The following is a 15,589-nucleotide window of genomic DNA, read 5'->3' as shown; positions in this document are numbered from 1 at the left end:
ATATAATGGAATATAATTTATATAAGTAATATAATCTAACTGATAGAGAACTTTAATTTCTAGAAAATGCTAATTATCTTTATCTTGCAATAAAATGTGGTACTATTTGATACATCAAAGTTGTTTAATTGTACTATATGTTGCATCTTATTTATGTACAACTATACATTAATTTTCAGCACTTATATGAAGACCCACTGACCTACAACATGCTGACAAAAGTTCTCTTTTGCTCTGTTTACTGCAGTGATTGTTTGTTTTTGCTGTAATATTTTACTCTCCGTATCATGTTTTATACTGCATGTGTTGCTTTGTGTACGCGGACATCACAGCTTTATCTTAATGTGCGTTTTCTTCACTGTGAATTGATGTGAACAGTGCTGGTCTCAGGTCTGTGTTTCAAAGTCATGAAATAAATCAGACTTGACAGTCTGCTCACATTAGCTCCAAATCAGCTTTATGAAACGGACTGATCCTGGTTCAGTTTGTTAGATTAATTGAAGACAGGCTTTTCACAATAAGCCCTGCTTTTCTGAGCCACCTTTATGAAGTCCAAACTTCAAAAGTGCATCTTATTCACAGTTATCTGGATTATGACCATGACTTTTCAAGTTGAACCCCACACATGAAGTCTTTTTCAGATACAAATTGCTTCTTTTCAAAGAGGCAACAGTAGCAAAATATTGATATAATTATGATTTCAGATGAGAATGTGTACGTTAATGAGAAGCCATCACCTGTTGGTCTAATCATATCTTTTGGTATGATTAATACAATTTAATTTTTATAAAAATGTTCATACACCTTCACACACACTTTCAACACCTATATGTGACAAAATGGGCTATACAATAAAACAAAATCAGTTTACTTAAAAGACAGTACAGTGTGTAGGATTTAGTGGCATCTAGCGGTGAGGCTGCAGATTGCAACCAACTGAACACCACTCGCCTCACACTCCCCTTCAAAGCGTGCAGGAGAACCTACGGTGGCCGGGAAGCCGTTCTGGGCTTCTTTAGAAACATGGCCGTGCAACATGACTTGGTGGAAGAGGACCAGCTCCCTCTGTAGATATAAAGGGCTCATTCTAAGGTAACGAAAACACGATTCTTATTTTCAGGTGATTATACACTAATGAAAACATACTTATGAATATTAGATTCCATTTCTGCCATATTCTGACAATAGTTCCCCCTAAATCTTACACACTGCTCCTTAAAAAAAGAACCAATCCACATATAGTTTGCAACATTATAAGCAAACGAAATACTTCAACTAAAGTTTCTGAATAATCAGAGCAATTGAACAGAGAACATGGTTTAATTATGACAATATGAAGGATTATTATTAACAGGATTATTTCAGCTAGCTAATATGTTAGCCTGAATTAATTCAAGGACCCATCTTCCTCTAGAAAATCACAAATAGCTTGTAGCCTAAATTGCTGTAAGAATGTGTTCAAGCTCATGAAAACAGAGGCCAAAAACAAGGTGATCCACAGTGTTACACCTAAACACATCCTGTACAATTAGAGGTCACACGGTCAGATGATGGCCAGACTGGATGAGGTAATCACAGTATGTGTTCTGGCTCCGAAGGCACTTTTGCGACTTTAAATGTACAAAATAATATTTACTGTTCTAAAAGGGAAGATCTGCATCTCTCCACGCAAGAGCTTTCTGTTCTCTGAGTCGTCGTTTGTCGTTGGTCAGTTTTATCCACATCACTACAGAGGGCAAATAAACTCAATACGCAGCCAAAAAGTCTGTGTGGACAACTTCTCTACTCTCCCTGTTGATCAATAACCTGGATGTTGGCTTTCTTCGTCTTGCCTTTGTCTCCGGGTAATTTGAGGTTCTGCTCTGTGATCCCGCTCTCCTCACCAGAGTACGATTCGTCCTCAGAGTCCGAAGTCTCCTCTTCATCTTTGGAGTCGCTGTCTGACCCGCTGAGATCCACCAGCGCTATGTCCTGAGGACAAGAGTAAGAAATCACATGACTCAGTCAGATAATACAACTGAAGAGCCTTCTTAAAAGTTTAAATGTACTTTTGGAGTTTTCTAGTTCACCAGAAGGAGGCAGGAAAGTTACATTTAGCAGCAGACAGACACGCACCATCTCTATGACCCTCTCTGCCTTCTCCACGCTCTCTATGTCAAAGCTTCCAGCAGGAGCTTCCTCCATCTGGTGCTTCAGCTTCTCGTTGGCCTCAGCCATCTGAGGCAGGAAGCTCTGCAGCCGCTCCAATACTGATGCACAACAACACAAAACACACATCTGGCTCAAATGGTGATTGTTCTTAGTTTTACTACAAATAACTAATGTAAAGCTGTAATACCTAAATAGTAACTATTATTTAGACAGAATGCAGGAAAGTGATGTTTGGTCTCACCGCTGCTTCTCGGGACTCTCTCTGTCTGCAGGGATCTGCCAGCCTTTCGCTTGAGGAGAAGCTTCTCACTGAGACCTAGCAGCACAACAAACAAGCTCACCTGAGTTATAATAGTACCTGTTTGCCTACAGTGAAAAAGGTAAAATCAAGATACAAAATTTGGTACAAAGTGTTGAGAATGGCAGCACAAAGTCCCAATAAAGTGACATTCATAATGTTTAGGAGTCACTGAATGGTCCTTATTATCACCAAGTTTTTCAACCATGTAGCAGTTTTTCACAATTGTGCTAATGCTGAGTGGTGTAGAACTGCCAAGCATACTACTGTGGACTATAAAGGAGTGACATTTTCCTTTAAAAGCAAAATAATGTGAACTCTGCAGCTGTACCCTGTCCAATCAGAGCTGGGTGTTCAATATTGTTAACTGAATTTCTAAATCACATTTGATGATGTTTTGATCTCATGTTATCATTCTAATCTACACATTTTGGTTGTAAAAATGAATTATTATGAGCAAGCTGTCATTAAAAACTTTGTCTCGTGTAATACATAACAGTGGAACACATTTTATTGCGTTGAACATCAATTTGATCATTTTAGGTGTGATTTCGCAAACATTTGTCATGTTGATATCAGAAAATATCCTTATTAATATATTGATAATGATTTTACCCATATCCTCTAGTCCTGTGTCTAACTAAAGGATATTTTTATGTATTTATTTAACATTAATCACACTGACCTGCAAAGGACATTGTTATGAATCATATCAAAACATTTTGTAAGCCATAACAATGAAGGAAACTCTATTGTATGAAACTGTGCTTATTTCTACCATAAGTCATTTTCCTTGGACACTCCCCCAGAGCTTTGGGAATATTTTAGTTGTCAACAAACAAATATTCAAATTACGAAATGTTCCCTGAGAATAATGAGAGAGGAAACGCTTAATGGAGGAGTTCATCTGGGAACCCTCCGGGATGTGGAAAACCTTCAAAACACCTAACTGCTGAAGAAACCCGTATGGACACAGAGGAGTTCCCGGACGAACATATCGTCATAACGGTATTCACTGAACTAACGTTACTAATAAGAACTTAGAGGAGCTCTAGCTAGCTAACTTCCTAGCGAATCTTAGATAAACACAGGCTTATAACATTCTTACTCAGCATTTTTCTTCCAACACGTTAACTGTTAATAAAAGCAATCAAACCTCCGCCATTGCCACATGACAGCAAAGCATGTGAGCTCGTTTTCTTGAAGTTTAATTCCATTTCAGAAGCGACACGATTGTGTTTTCATCGACATGTGTTCCTAGTGAGAACAACATCCGGGTGGAAGGTAGGAAAATAAATAGTGACGCTATGATTCATATAGCGCCCTCTACTGTATGGGGAAGGACTGACGAAATTACAGTGGAGTCGGCTCATGGATGTATTACTAGATTATTAGATTATTCTCTTTATACATCCATGAGTTGGCTGCATAATATTATACATATACATCGAATATGAACGCTAATAAACAAGTAGACCATTAAAACTCCACACTTTGACAGAATTATTATTATTATTATTTTTTTTAATTGGACCACTACTAAAGCAAGGTGTACTCTGCGCCTGCGCACTATAATCAGAGCGTTTGCGTGCCACTTTTTCTTCGGACCAGAAAGCCTGTAGGGCGCCGAGACATCTCACTCGCTTTTGTTAGCGCGAAACCCGTCACGTGGAACTTTGTACATAATGAATGTATCTTTGTCTGTTGGAAACCGAGAGCGCATTTGATTTAGTTACGGCAGAATGGCTCAGCTAACATCATTTCTACAACATTCTCGCCAAAAATATAAAGTGAATAAAATCAGCCCATTTATGCTGCACATGCTGTATCTCTTTGTTGTAAGGTTTCTTTCAGCTATGTTACATTCCAATTAATTTACGTCCTTGTTGGTTGTGAATCAAGGCAACCCGTGTACAATTTTAAAACTTTGATAACTTTGCGGATTACACGCACTATTTTAAAACGGAGTGGTTCATCCTTCCAGCATACACGAGCTTTGGCGGCACTTATTGCTCTGACGCGACTCTCTGGCTGGCTGCTTGTCAAGAAAGGAGACTCGCATCTCCTGGATGAAATGTCTGCGCAGAAAAAAGGTAAATTACGGAAAAGAAATAAAATACAGTGATGACTTCGTCGTCGTTTGCGATATTTCTATCTACTAGGTAACGCTGGCCACTGTATTCTCCTGGTTAACGTATAAGAAAGTAGGGAGCCGTGCTTCCTACTGTTTTGATTTCTACTCTGCTAGCTAACATAGCACAGTGTTAGCTAACAAAAACAAATAGCCACAACAATCCAATATTTTCGTGTTTAACAAGGTTTGGGTTATCAGTAAATATTAACTTGTGCCGTAGGAAGGCGTTGAACGAAACGCTTTAAACTGAGACTAAGGCAGACAGGTAATAAGAAAGGCCTGAACAATGATGAAGTGTAGATGAAACGTGGGCAAACTATAACCTGTGATCTCTGGACTGCAACATCACCATAACTCAAGCAACAGCGGTATTAACAAAATACAATTGTTGTTTTCAGAAAGGCAACAATTTATTATGATGCGCAGCCTACTCTGGATTTCTAAACATACAATTTTTTTTCCCTTCACTTTTAAATTTGTTGAGGTGCTGATAATGATTTTAGCATTATCTTTCCTGCTTTGGTTTCACTTTCACTTCAACTAAAACCTAACCAATGCTACATTCCTTTTCTTCAGATTTTGCAATTATTAGTACCTTCACAACATCCAGAGAAATGCGTTTTGGCTAACAGCACTGGAAGATGTGGACAGTTGTATAGTGTGCTTATGGGCTGAGGATGCCAACAAATTGTCACACACTGAATTGTGATCATAAGCAAGACCTTCCCAGTGACTGGAGACCAAATGGCAATGTCAACATTACAGCGTTATGTCAATGACAATCTCTTAAACATACAAAAAGCCTGTAGCTACTGTAGTGATGTTGGCACTTCTGATTCAAACTCCTGTCACTCATGTTGAAGTAAAGTTGCGTGGATTCCCTCAAAGCCAGTCTGTAATTTATTAGAAAACAGTTGTTCCATATTTAGAGCCTTGGTTCTGTGGTTAAGGAGGTTTTGTTCCTCTTTATAAGACGTGACTCAGCCGTTCCACCTCAGTGTAATATCATCTTAAATATTGTTCCACCCAGTGTTTTGTTGTTCTCCCAGCTATCCTCTCTGTTGTGTTTCCTTGTGTGTTTCCCTCGGGCTGGTGAATCCCTGAAGCCACTTTCTAACATGGATGGTGCACCTGTGCCAGTGTAAACCGGTTTTACTGTGTATCATTTTTACACCACTGTCAGACTGGATGACAGGAGATGAGTCACTTCAGCCCTAGACCACATCATGAGTATCCAGAGTCTGGGAGGAACTATAGGGGAGTCTCTGGGCTCTAGCCTGACGGTGCGTATGAATGGAGCAGGTAGCGGGTGGAGTGCTCTTTCCTTGAAGCCTGTTTCCTCTGGGCGGATTGCCTCTCTGTTCCAGACCATGGTCCCCACCGGTTATACCAAGCTACAGGAGGAGCGGCTAGCCATGGTGGACCTCGGACCTAAATCCGAGGCCGGCTCTCTCCAGAATTGCTACAGACAAGAGACATCACACATAGAAGGTCGTCGGCTCCTGGACCGGGCCTCTCGTTCCTCTGTTACTTTATCAGACTGTGGAGATGGAGGCTACACTGAAACAGAGCCTATGCTGGCTGAGAGGAGGCTCTCTGGGGAGGAGGCAGATGCAGAGGAAGAAGAGGATGAGGAGGAAGGCCTGGGATCTGCTGTGCAGAATATGCCCAAGGAGTCACCGCTGGCCATGGCGCTGCAGATCTTGGTGCCTTTTCTGCTAGCTGGATTTGGAACTGTATCAGCTGGAATGGTGCTAGATATTGTGCAGGTAAGCTGAGCTACAATACAACTATTATTCAAACAGCACCCGGCATAGTTGAGAGCTCAAGACAGGGTGGCATTAAAGGCTAATTCCAGTTTATTGCATCTTGGGTGTTATTTTTGTAGTTGGGGCAGCACTGATTTTTCTTAAAAGTTTGAATCCAAAATATCCCGGATACCGGAGCAGCTATCTTGCGCTTTTCATTTGGAGCCAGAGTCTGCGCAGTAGTGAAAGGGGTTGGAGCCGCGGTATCGAGGTCCCGCCCACGCACCCGGCCGACTCATTTGCGAGCAGAGCTCTCTGTCAATCGTGGCGTTAAACCCTGTTTTTATAGCATCAAATAACTAATTAAAACCAAACTTATCAGAAAAACAAAAACTTGTACATACATCAGCATGATAAGAACTACCTAAAATGACAGAAAGCATCTTTGGGAACCATTTATTTGACATGTACTTTGAGTTGTTAGTTTGGACCATGTCCCATCTGCTGACATGGAGGGGGCGGGGTTTATGACCCATACTGCAGCCAGCCACCAGGGGGCGATCGAGATGTTTTGGCTTCACTTTTAGGGAGCTGTCATGTCGTCCATCTTTATATACAGTCAATGTTCTAGCTAGCTAGCATATCTTGGCGCATTACTCCCGCCTGTAGATGAGTGGAATAGTGTGAAACCATTGGTAGGACTGTGTATCGCATCACCCACATGTGCGTGCATTCTGGTGCATGTGCATTGGATAAAAAACTGCTCCATAGTGCAACAAGATGTCTAAAACTCCACAGGGTAACTTTTTAACTTGACAGATAGTGTTATTTTATTTTATTTTATTTGCCTTTATTAGATAGCTAAATGCAGAGAGATGACAGGAAATGAGGAGACAGACAGAGAGGGGATGGCAGCAAAGGTTCGAACCAGAGACATTGCGATTACATGGTCAGCATCTTAAAGCCCTAGGCCACCAGGAAGCCCCTACAATGTTATTATCAATGATAGAAATGATGGCCAAAGCTACAAAAATCAGACTCAAGTTGTAAACTGGAATTATTCCTTAAAGTACAGATGGCCACAAGCTACTGGCTCTAAAAAAGCATTGACTGTTTTAAAGGTGTCCTGTGGTGTCGTCTTGTAAGCAAACAAAAGTTCTGTTTACATTGAGTTTGTCTTACTGAAAGGCCCTGTGTGTATCCTTGCGGTCTAACAAACACATTGAATGCATTTCCTTCCTCATAAAACGTTTGCAAAGCTGATTTTTTTTTTTTTTTTTTTTAGAATATTTTAAATAATGCTTTGTTTACGTTCATGTTTGCTTGCTTGTAATCTTCCTCTTTACTGCCTTTGCACGATGACACCATCAACTGTCAATCAGCGGAATAGTGTGGAAACTGGCGGCAGAAATGTGTATCACACCACCTGCTTGGGTTAAGGTTATTATAAAAATATTTTCTCCAGCAGATTTTCAGCTTGCAGGAGCTAATTTCACGTAACTAATGTTTAGGTTTAAAGAGTTCGTTTGGGGGATGTTTTTGTCTTGATTCACAGATGTGTCTGGTGGTTGCTACATACTAAGCCCACCCAGAAAATTAGAATTTTCTTGTTCCAGTCAGCTAACAAGATGGTAGTGAGCAGTAATCCATGTTCACAACGTGTCTTTAGAACTTTTTAACACTTCACACCTTTATTGAATTCCTGCCAGGATTCTTGCCAAGCATGACATATCAGCCTGTTGACACTGTTGGATTTAGTCCGCAGGTTCACAGGTGCATATGAAAATTTGGAATTTGCCTTATCTAAATGGTAGCGTAGCATTTTAATTTGAATGTCAAATGAGGCTGAGTGAAAGTTGAGTAATTAGAAGGTCAGAAACGTTAAAAGAATTATAACATGAAACATATTACTTCCTCATGTTATCCACAGCACTGGGAGGCGTTCCAGTACATCACAGAGATCTTCATCCTGGTTCCTGCTCTGCTCGGCCTCAAGGGAAACCTGGAGATGACTCTGGCCTCAAGGCTGTCCACAGCGGTGAGACAAACACACACACACACACACACAGACTCTCTCTGAATGACACATTACCAGGGAAGAAGTTTTTGTGCAGTGCAGTATGAAGTGTGAGGATACAAACTAACTTAAGTTTGTATGCTGCGTTGGAATGGATTCAGCGTTTGTCACTAAAAGTTTAGGCAGTAAATGTGCGATGAAAATAAATGAATGCATATATTGTGATGTAGTAGTCGGCTTGCATGACTGAAGAACTGGCATTCCATGTATTCTCATAATGCAGTTTTAGCTGGCTGCAGCTGATTTGAAAGGGCTGCGCAGACAACAATTCCTGACGAGGGGTTGTCCATTTTTCTTTCTGTATGTGACATGTTTAATTTTCTGACACAACTTGTTTTTGTTGTAATTAGATGACTGGATGTCCAACGTCATGCCGCATTGACTCAACTACTGTTTGCTTATTTTTTTTATGCCGAGGCCTAGTCGACATAAATACATTTTTTGCGGTGGTGTGTTGTCTCATCTCCACAGGCTAAGCCTCTTTCTGTGTATAGTTGTTATTGGTCATCTCTGTGACATACTGTACAGCTGTACGGTCTGTAATCACAGCTCGAACGCCCTGTACTCTGTCAGGTGAAATAGAGAAGAGTGCAGCTGTCTCCACTTTAACTGTCCACTTCTAAGTTCAAGTTATAATTACTTTGGAAAGTATCAAGTATGAACTGTTTTGGAGCGTCCTGAATGGATTTCGTACTTTGCGGATTAGGAATTAGTTGAGGAATTTACTGTTGTAGCAGAGTGAGGGGGGATTTCTTGTAGAGGGAGGTCAGATGGGCTGCTGCAATCAGGATGGCTGAACAGTCAGATGGCAAATGTATTGCTCCACTTCAACCTCTCAGAGCAAAAGCTGTAAAAAGGGAAGAGCAGTGAGGAGGGAACAGGTTTGCCTGTTAGCGAACCACGAGTGCATACATTTGCAGCACGCGATATCCCATAAAATTGCGTCATACTCTCCCCGAACCTGTGTATTTTCAATCGTACACATAGGTGCATGAAACACTTAGTCAGCAGAACCTGTCAGAGATTTTTGAGTGTATCCATGTCTCAGTTCTCTCCACTACTCAAAGTGACAGAGCAGAATTCCCTCTTTGTTTGTTTTTTGGCTCTTCCCGTTGGCCCCTGGCTCCCTGCGTACAGGCTCCACATTCACAGTGCTGTGTCAACACGGACCGCAGAGCTCAGTGTGAGCTGATACTCCTCAGTGGTGTCCCAAAAAACAATTTGTCTTCATGTTACTGTTGTTCTCCTCAGGCTCAGCTATGAAACAGACGCTGATTCACAGTGAGGGGAATTATGCATTACAAAGACATGTGGGAGGACTTTTCTGAGTGATATCATTTTAGTCATTTTCTCAGATTTGAGAGCCACAGAAGACATTATAACTGTTTCCACAGTAGGCTTGGGCGGTATCAAGGTATTACGGTATACCAGGGTATTTAGAAATCCCGAAGGTATGATTTTAAATACTGTCAAAAACACAGACACTCCTCTTTCTGGTGGATTGATCATATTGGCTCTTAGATCGTTTATTTTCTGTGCGCTCAGTTTGGGTTTGAGTGGGTATGTTTGCTCAAAAGATGCTCTGTGCTTTGTCTCATAACGTTAGTGGTGCTTCACATTCCCGCTTTTAATAATCGCCACGGTCTCAGAACATATGAGACATACTGGTTTTGAACTGTCTGTGGGAAGACTGAACATGTAAGAGTCCGTCCATTCTTGATTAAAAGCTCTGTTTTTCATTTCGCTTGTCCAGACCAAACTAAAGCCAAGAAATTCTCGAAATAAGCAAGAAATACAGGCCTGACAGGGCATCACCAGGGACGTTTCTGTGGGTTGTAGGGTCCGTGTACGTTTTGGCAGTTCGTTTTTTTTTTGTTTGAAACCAAAATCGGAAAAAATGAAAATACCATGATTTTTTTTGTTTTAAACCAAAAACGTTTTTGTTGTCAGAATCAAAAAAATGAGAAAACCAGACCCTAGTGTGGTTCAAGCTCCCAAAACACTGGATCCTACACTTCCCATAATGCAGCTTGATAACTTTTTCTTTAGACCTTCCCTACCTGGAAGCCCCTCACATCTTTCTCACTCCACAGCCCCAGTATGTAAGGGACACTAAATGTGTCTACATGTGTCTCCAAGCTCTAGCGGAGACAACCCTGTGTTTTCACAGGCTGTGCTTTCAGTGGAAATGTAAATGAATTCATCATATTTAATATTTGATGTCAGATCTACAAGGTCCGTGTACATTCTGGCAGTTCGTTTTTTCATTTTAAACCAAAAACTGATAAACAGAGCTGTTTTTCCTTTTTTGTTGTCAGAATCAAAAAATGAAAAACGAGAACCAAATTCAAATAACGGCCCAATTTAGGTTTTTGCATATTCCTTTTTTCGTTTTTCCTTTTGAAGAAAGACATGAAGAAAAGCAAGACAGCTGACCCAGAAGTAAAAGTAAATATATCAAAATAAAAGCCAAGAGGATAGAATGGCCATTCTATAAAAGTGCCTGTTCATCTTATGTCACGTTTAGCAGACTTTGGGGGAAAATGCAGATGTGTCCTTGAGATCGATCGATCGATCGATCGATCGATCGATCTATCTATCTATCTATCTATCTATCTATCTATCTATCTATCTATCTATCTATCTATCTATCTATCTATCTATCTATCTATCTATCTATCTATCTATCTATCTATCTATCTATCTATCTATCTATCTATCTATCTATCTATCTATCTATCTATCTATCTATCTATCTATCTATCTAACCATACTTTCTTTAATCTGTCTCTTATAACTCACCCAACTTTATGGAATTGCAATGCTAAATAGCTAGAGTACCCCTTTAAGTTGATGATTATTTGTCCTCTTAATTTGGGTCCTCTAAAATTGGGGGTCTACAGACTTTCCAGTCCATGAAGGGGCTCTGGCATAGATACAGCAGTCATGGAAAACTCACAGAATGTTACTTTGCTTTTTTCTTTTTCTTTATTCTGTCCCAACACAGGTGAATGTAGGCAAGATGGATTCTCCCATAGAGAAGTGGAATCTTATCATAGGCAACCTGGCACTGAAGCAGGTAATCACACACACACACACACACACACAGTTGCTGCCTTGAACTATCTATTCATGTACAGCCAACATTCATTAAAAATGAATCAGTACTACAATGATTGTTTGTTTAGCTTCTACACAAATATGGATGATAAAATGTTAATTTTAATGCAGTTTTTAGAGGAACCTTTACTGATTTGGGTTCCATATAGTACCATGAAAAAACCAAATTTAATTATTTGTAACATAGGCACATCTACATACTGTCATGTTTATGTAATGCTATGGATGTTATATGGTATGTTATGTTCTTGATACACATTACCACTACCAATGGTGGTGTTTGGTTGGACACAGGTGGGGGTTCACTCAGACTGTTCTATTGATCTCTGTCTGTGTAGTAAGACTGAGTACAGGCTCTGGCAATCATCTACCCACACACTGATAAACACACCATGCAACACCATAGTGTTTTCATGACCTTTTTGTCCAATATGTTATGCATAACATCTGTCAGCAGGGCGTGTTATGGAATGGAATGGAAAAATCTACCTGGACATGATATAGATTTCAGTATTTCATGTTTATATAGCATTACCTACCAAAAGTAACCCTTTTACTAATCTTTTACGCACCGTTGGCCTGTTTTCACACACATGGTAGTGTTTGTTTACTCAAATCAATAAAACAGCACTATAGTAAATCCCCCTGCCTCTCTCCTCCAGGTTCAGGCCACTGTGGTGGGTTTCCTGGCTGCTATAGCAGCCGTGGTTCTTGGCTGGATCCCGGAGGGGAAGTTCCAGATGAGCCACGCTGTGCTGCTCTGCTCCAGCAGCGTGGCCACAGCCTTCATAGCCTCCCTGCTGCAGGGTAAACACACACGCACACATGCACACACACATACATACTGCATACAGACAGCTGAGTGCCACAGTTTAAAATAAACTGTTAATACTGTCACTCTGGAGAAGCTGTGTCACTTCTGTCCTCTTCACAGACAGTCTTTGTAACTAATCTCACATGCATTTAAAAAAAAGTTAGGATTACAAAAACACTTATTTTTTGCTGACAGACTGTGCGGATAATGTCTGAAAGTCAGCTGTAATGTGATGACCGTTAGTGCTCCACCCTTCTTGTGTCATGTTCAGGTATCATCATGGTGGGTGTAATTGTGGGTTCAAAGAAGACGGGCATCAACCCAGACAACGTAGCCACACCAATTGCCGCCAGTTTTGGTGACCTCATAACCTTGGCGATCCTGGCCTGGATAAGCCAGGGCCTCTACAAGTGCCTGGGTAGGTGAACAGCTACTAACTTTAGAAGACTGCTACAGTCACAGGCAAGATATATGACTACATCAGGAGTGGCAGGTGATTTTACTGATGAGTCCTTCTCCTCTTTTGCTCCACTCTGAAGGAGTGCCATCAGTAGGTGAAATCTTGGTTGGAATGACAACCAAACCTGATGGTTCTCTGTGGCACATGATTGGCCCCCGGGCTAGATAATATAACATCATTCAGAAGATTTTAATACTTCTTACATTTTAATCATACACTTTATAGCATAATTTTTAATGCAGTGAGTATACAAGAAATCAACATTGTTTTATATTGTGTAGTGTGGAACTGAAAGAGAGAAAACAAATGCACTTGTGTGGGAAGGACAGAGCAGAAAGATCTAGAGGAAATATTTTTGTGACGTGTTTTGATTTTTTTTGTTTTTTTAAAGTTACATAATTCCCTGAGATACATGCAGCTTTTAACTGTATTTGAAAATAATTTATGACCTAACCAGGGTGATTTTTGAGCAGAAAATGTGTCAATATTAAGGTTGACACTGCATGACACCACTGATTTTACTGAGTTCATTATCTTTCCAACATCCGTAGTCCCATCAGTCAGTGAGCAGCAAGTATGGGGATGCTTGGTGTCACTTGATTTTTCACTGGAAAGAAGTAAGTTATCACATTACTGATAACAATGCATTGTATACGTAGAGTGTGCATGTGAGTCCAGTAACCAAAACGTCAGACTGAATCATGTTATCAGGTGGAATTCATTGTTCATCTTCAGGATTAGTCATGAGAAATGTGATCCTTGCTCGTTTTTGTTTTCAGCAGCAGATGTGGTTTAGGGTGCTTTAACACCCAACTTGTTAAGTTAAAAACAAACACTGATGTGTTTGCCCATTTAGCTGGTGTGAAAGTTGTCATTTAAGCTGCGGTGGAGACCATACAACTGGATCGAGACCACCTGAAAAGGTGGGTTGGATGAAATTCCAATAGAGGTGTGTTGTGTTGTGGTGGGAACTATGAATGAAACGTAGCGACCACACAGTAACTATCCCCTCGTAATATTACAGTACCAAATGCCTCTTTCTGGACTTCCTGGTCCATCTTCTCTCAGTTAGAAATGGTTGTGAACCTCAGATTTTTGCTTCTTAGGAAAGTCAACACACTGCGGCCAGTCAGCCAGTAGAGGTCCCTCCTCCCTCACACTGTAGCAGCGCTGCTCTCCAGTTGCAGAACACAGTTTCTTTTCCTCCCACCACACATTCCTCATGTTTAATTCATGTCGCACCCAGACCTATGTTGCACCGCCTTGTATTACTTAATACAGCAAACACTTGAAGCGGTTGGAAAGCGTCTCATACTAACTAACCCCGTCAAGTCTGATTGTATGACATAGATGTTCACCACTATGAAAGGAACAATTTAGCGCTGTGAGCTAAATGTATTAAACACACTTTCTATTTCATATTTCCATGGCAGGGCAGTGCAGTGCAGTGAGGCCGTCTGGCTGTGTCACTCTCAGAACAGTGGCTCTGTTGTTCTTGAGCCCAGCCACGCTGACACTTTCCTGCTAAATTGGAACTGATGGTCAGTTTACTCTCAACTAAACTTAAATCACATGATTATTTATTCAGATACAAACTTAATGCTTCTAATTTTGCGGCAAACCAGCTGAGTAGAGATGAGACGCTGGCGAGACATAGTAGCTACAGGAGCCAGGTGGAGTCCAGTCAGGTTTATTTATGAAGTGCTTTTAACAAACAGGATTGTTGAGTGCTTTAGTGAGAGGGCTCAACAATAGATAAAAGCAGGGATAATGAGAGCATGAGATGGAGCACAAACACCAAGAAATGGGGCCAGAGCTGGTAAGCATGCACAATATGTGTGTGTGTGTGGATGTGGCAACATTGGGCCATTTCAAGACAGTCCACAAGACAATTGAATCCATTGAGTTAAATTAATAAATCAGGTTGGGACTAGACTCACATACTGAGACACTGGCTGCATTTGTACCTGCAGAATGGGAGTCATATATAAGTCTAACATCACACTATTATGACAAATTGCCCACAATAACAAAGAAAGAGGACATTATCTTCGAGATATTTTAGTATTTTTTATTCAACACATCATTATGTGCAGCTATAAACTGGCAGAAGGCTGTGCCTGAAAAGTGCCAGACAGCACAACAGCTCCAGAGTTAAAATGTCTGGATTAAAGTATGTGTGCTAATATATTTAACAGACATCTTAAAGTAGCAATTTTTGACAAAAATAGCATATAGAGTTGCAAAGTAGTTTCTGGTATTTTTAACAGGTTGATGAGAGCGCCAAAGGTGGACCAAAACAGTAAAGTTGTGGGCCGTAAAATCAAAACAATGAGCTGAAAGATCTTATCAACCTCTACAGAGCTGACAGGAACTGCAGAGTCTGGTGATAATTTATCCGTCGGTTTGTCGCTATTAGTGACCCCTTTCACATAACCTGTAGTCATCTGACCCATCGTTTATATACAAATATTGATTAGTGCTTTAAGCTTAGTGATTGGATGTTTCTTACCAAAATGCATCTTGAGAATCGTAGTTGACATCTTACCGTACATCTCCATGGACACATACTTATGCCTTTGACTTTTTATCAAAGAACCTGATATTTTCTAACTCAGTTGCTCATCTTTTGTATTGACGATTCAACCAGTAGGGTTTTATGCCCTTCAAAGTGCTCCACACTCAGTCATCTAACATTGTCTATGTAGAAAAATGAATGGGACTTCACGAGTCCTGAAATAACTCTTACTGTGTGAAATGGAAAATACACACAAGCAATAATTACCA

The 15,589-nt window shown here is 40.5% G+C and overlaps 2 protein-coding genes across 6 annotated transcripts in view; one reads left to right on the top strand and one right to left on the bottom strand.

Annotated features, from left to right (window-relative positions):
- Positions 1-738: 738 nt before the first annotated feature.
- nopchap1 (NOP protein chaperone 1) lies at positions 739-3,759 on the bottom strand. Of its 2 annotated transcripts, none has more exons than XM_044185373.1 (4): positions 3,606-3,759; positions 2,393-2,467; positions 2,092-2,249; positions 739-1,971 (listed from the first exon to the last, which is right to left on the bottom strand). In XM_044185373.1, the coding sequence occupies exons 1-4, from the start codon at positions 3,664-3,666 to the stop codon at positions 1,783-1,785; spliced, it is 483 nt and encodes a 160-aa protein (XP_044041308.1). In that variant the 5' UTR covers positions 3,667-3,759; the 3' UTR covers positions 739-1,782. The 2 variants fall into 2 exon arrangements, with proteins under 2 accessions (XP_044041308.1, XP_044041309.1); XM_044185374.1 differs by having other exon boundaries at positions 2,116-2,249.
- slc41a2b (solute carrier family 41 member 2b) overlaps positions 2,516-15,589 on the top strand; it is a 51,710-nt gene continuing 38,636 nt past the window's right edge. Inside the window, exons 1-6 of one of the 4 annotated variants that reach the window (XM_044185371.1) lie at positions 2,516-3,457; positions 5,951-6,352; positions 8,262-8,369; positions 11,416-11,487; positions 12,191-12,335; positions 12,614-12,760. In XM_044185371.1, the coding sequence (XP_044041306.1) occupies positions 3,416-3,457; positions 5,951-6,352; positions 8,262-8,369; positions 11,416-11,487; positions 12,191-12,335; positions 12,614-12,760 (916 nt within the window). In that variant the 5' untranslated portion in view covers positions 2,516-3,415. Of the gene's footprint in view, positions 3,458-4,055; positions 4,543-5,689; positions 6,353-8,261; positions 8,370-11,415; positions 11,488-12,190; positions 12,336-12,613; positions 12,761-15,589 lie in introns of those variants that run through there. The other 3 variants (XM_044185370.1, XM_044185372.1, XM_044185369.1) reach the window with 3 other exon arrangements.

Source organism: Siniperca chuatsi, linkage group LG23 (assembly GCF_020085105.1).
Source record: "Siniperca chuatsi isolate FFG_IHB_CAS linkage group LG23, ASM2008510v1, whole genome shotgun sequence".
Lineage (NCBI taxonomy): Eukaryota > Metazoa > Chordata > Actinopteri > Centrarchiformes > Sinipercidae > Siniperca > Siniperca chuatsi.
Note: the sequence above shows the minus strand (reverse complement) of the source record. Positions and strands in the feature narration are given on the sequence as shown.

Coding starts and splice junctions, on each gene's coding strand:
- nopchap1 (XM_044185373.1), bottom strand. CDS start 3,666: ATGGAATTAAACTTCAAGAAAACGAGCTCACATGCTTTGCTGTCATGT. Junction 2,468..3,605: donor GTCATGTGGCAATGGCGGAG/GTTTGATTGCTT, acceptor TTGTGCTGCTAG/GTCTCAGTGAGAAGCTTCTC. Junction 1,972..2,091: donor GTGTCTGTCTGCTGCTAAAT/GTAACTTTCCTG, acceptor TCTTGTCCTCAG/GACATAGCGCTGGTGGATCT.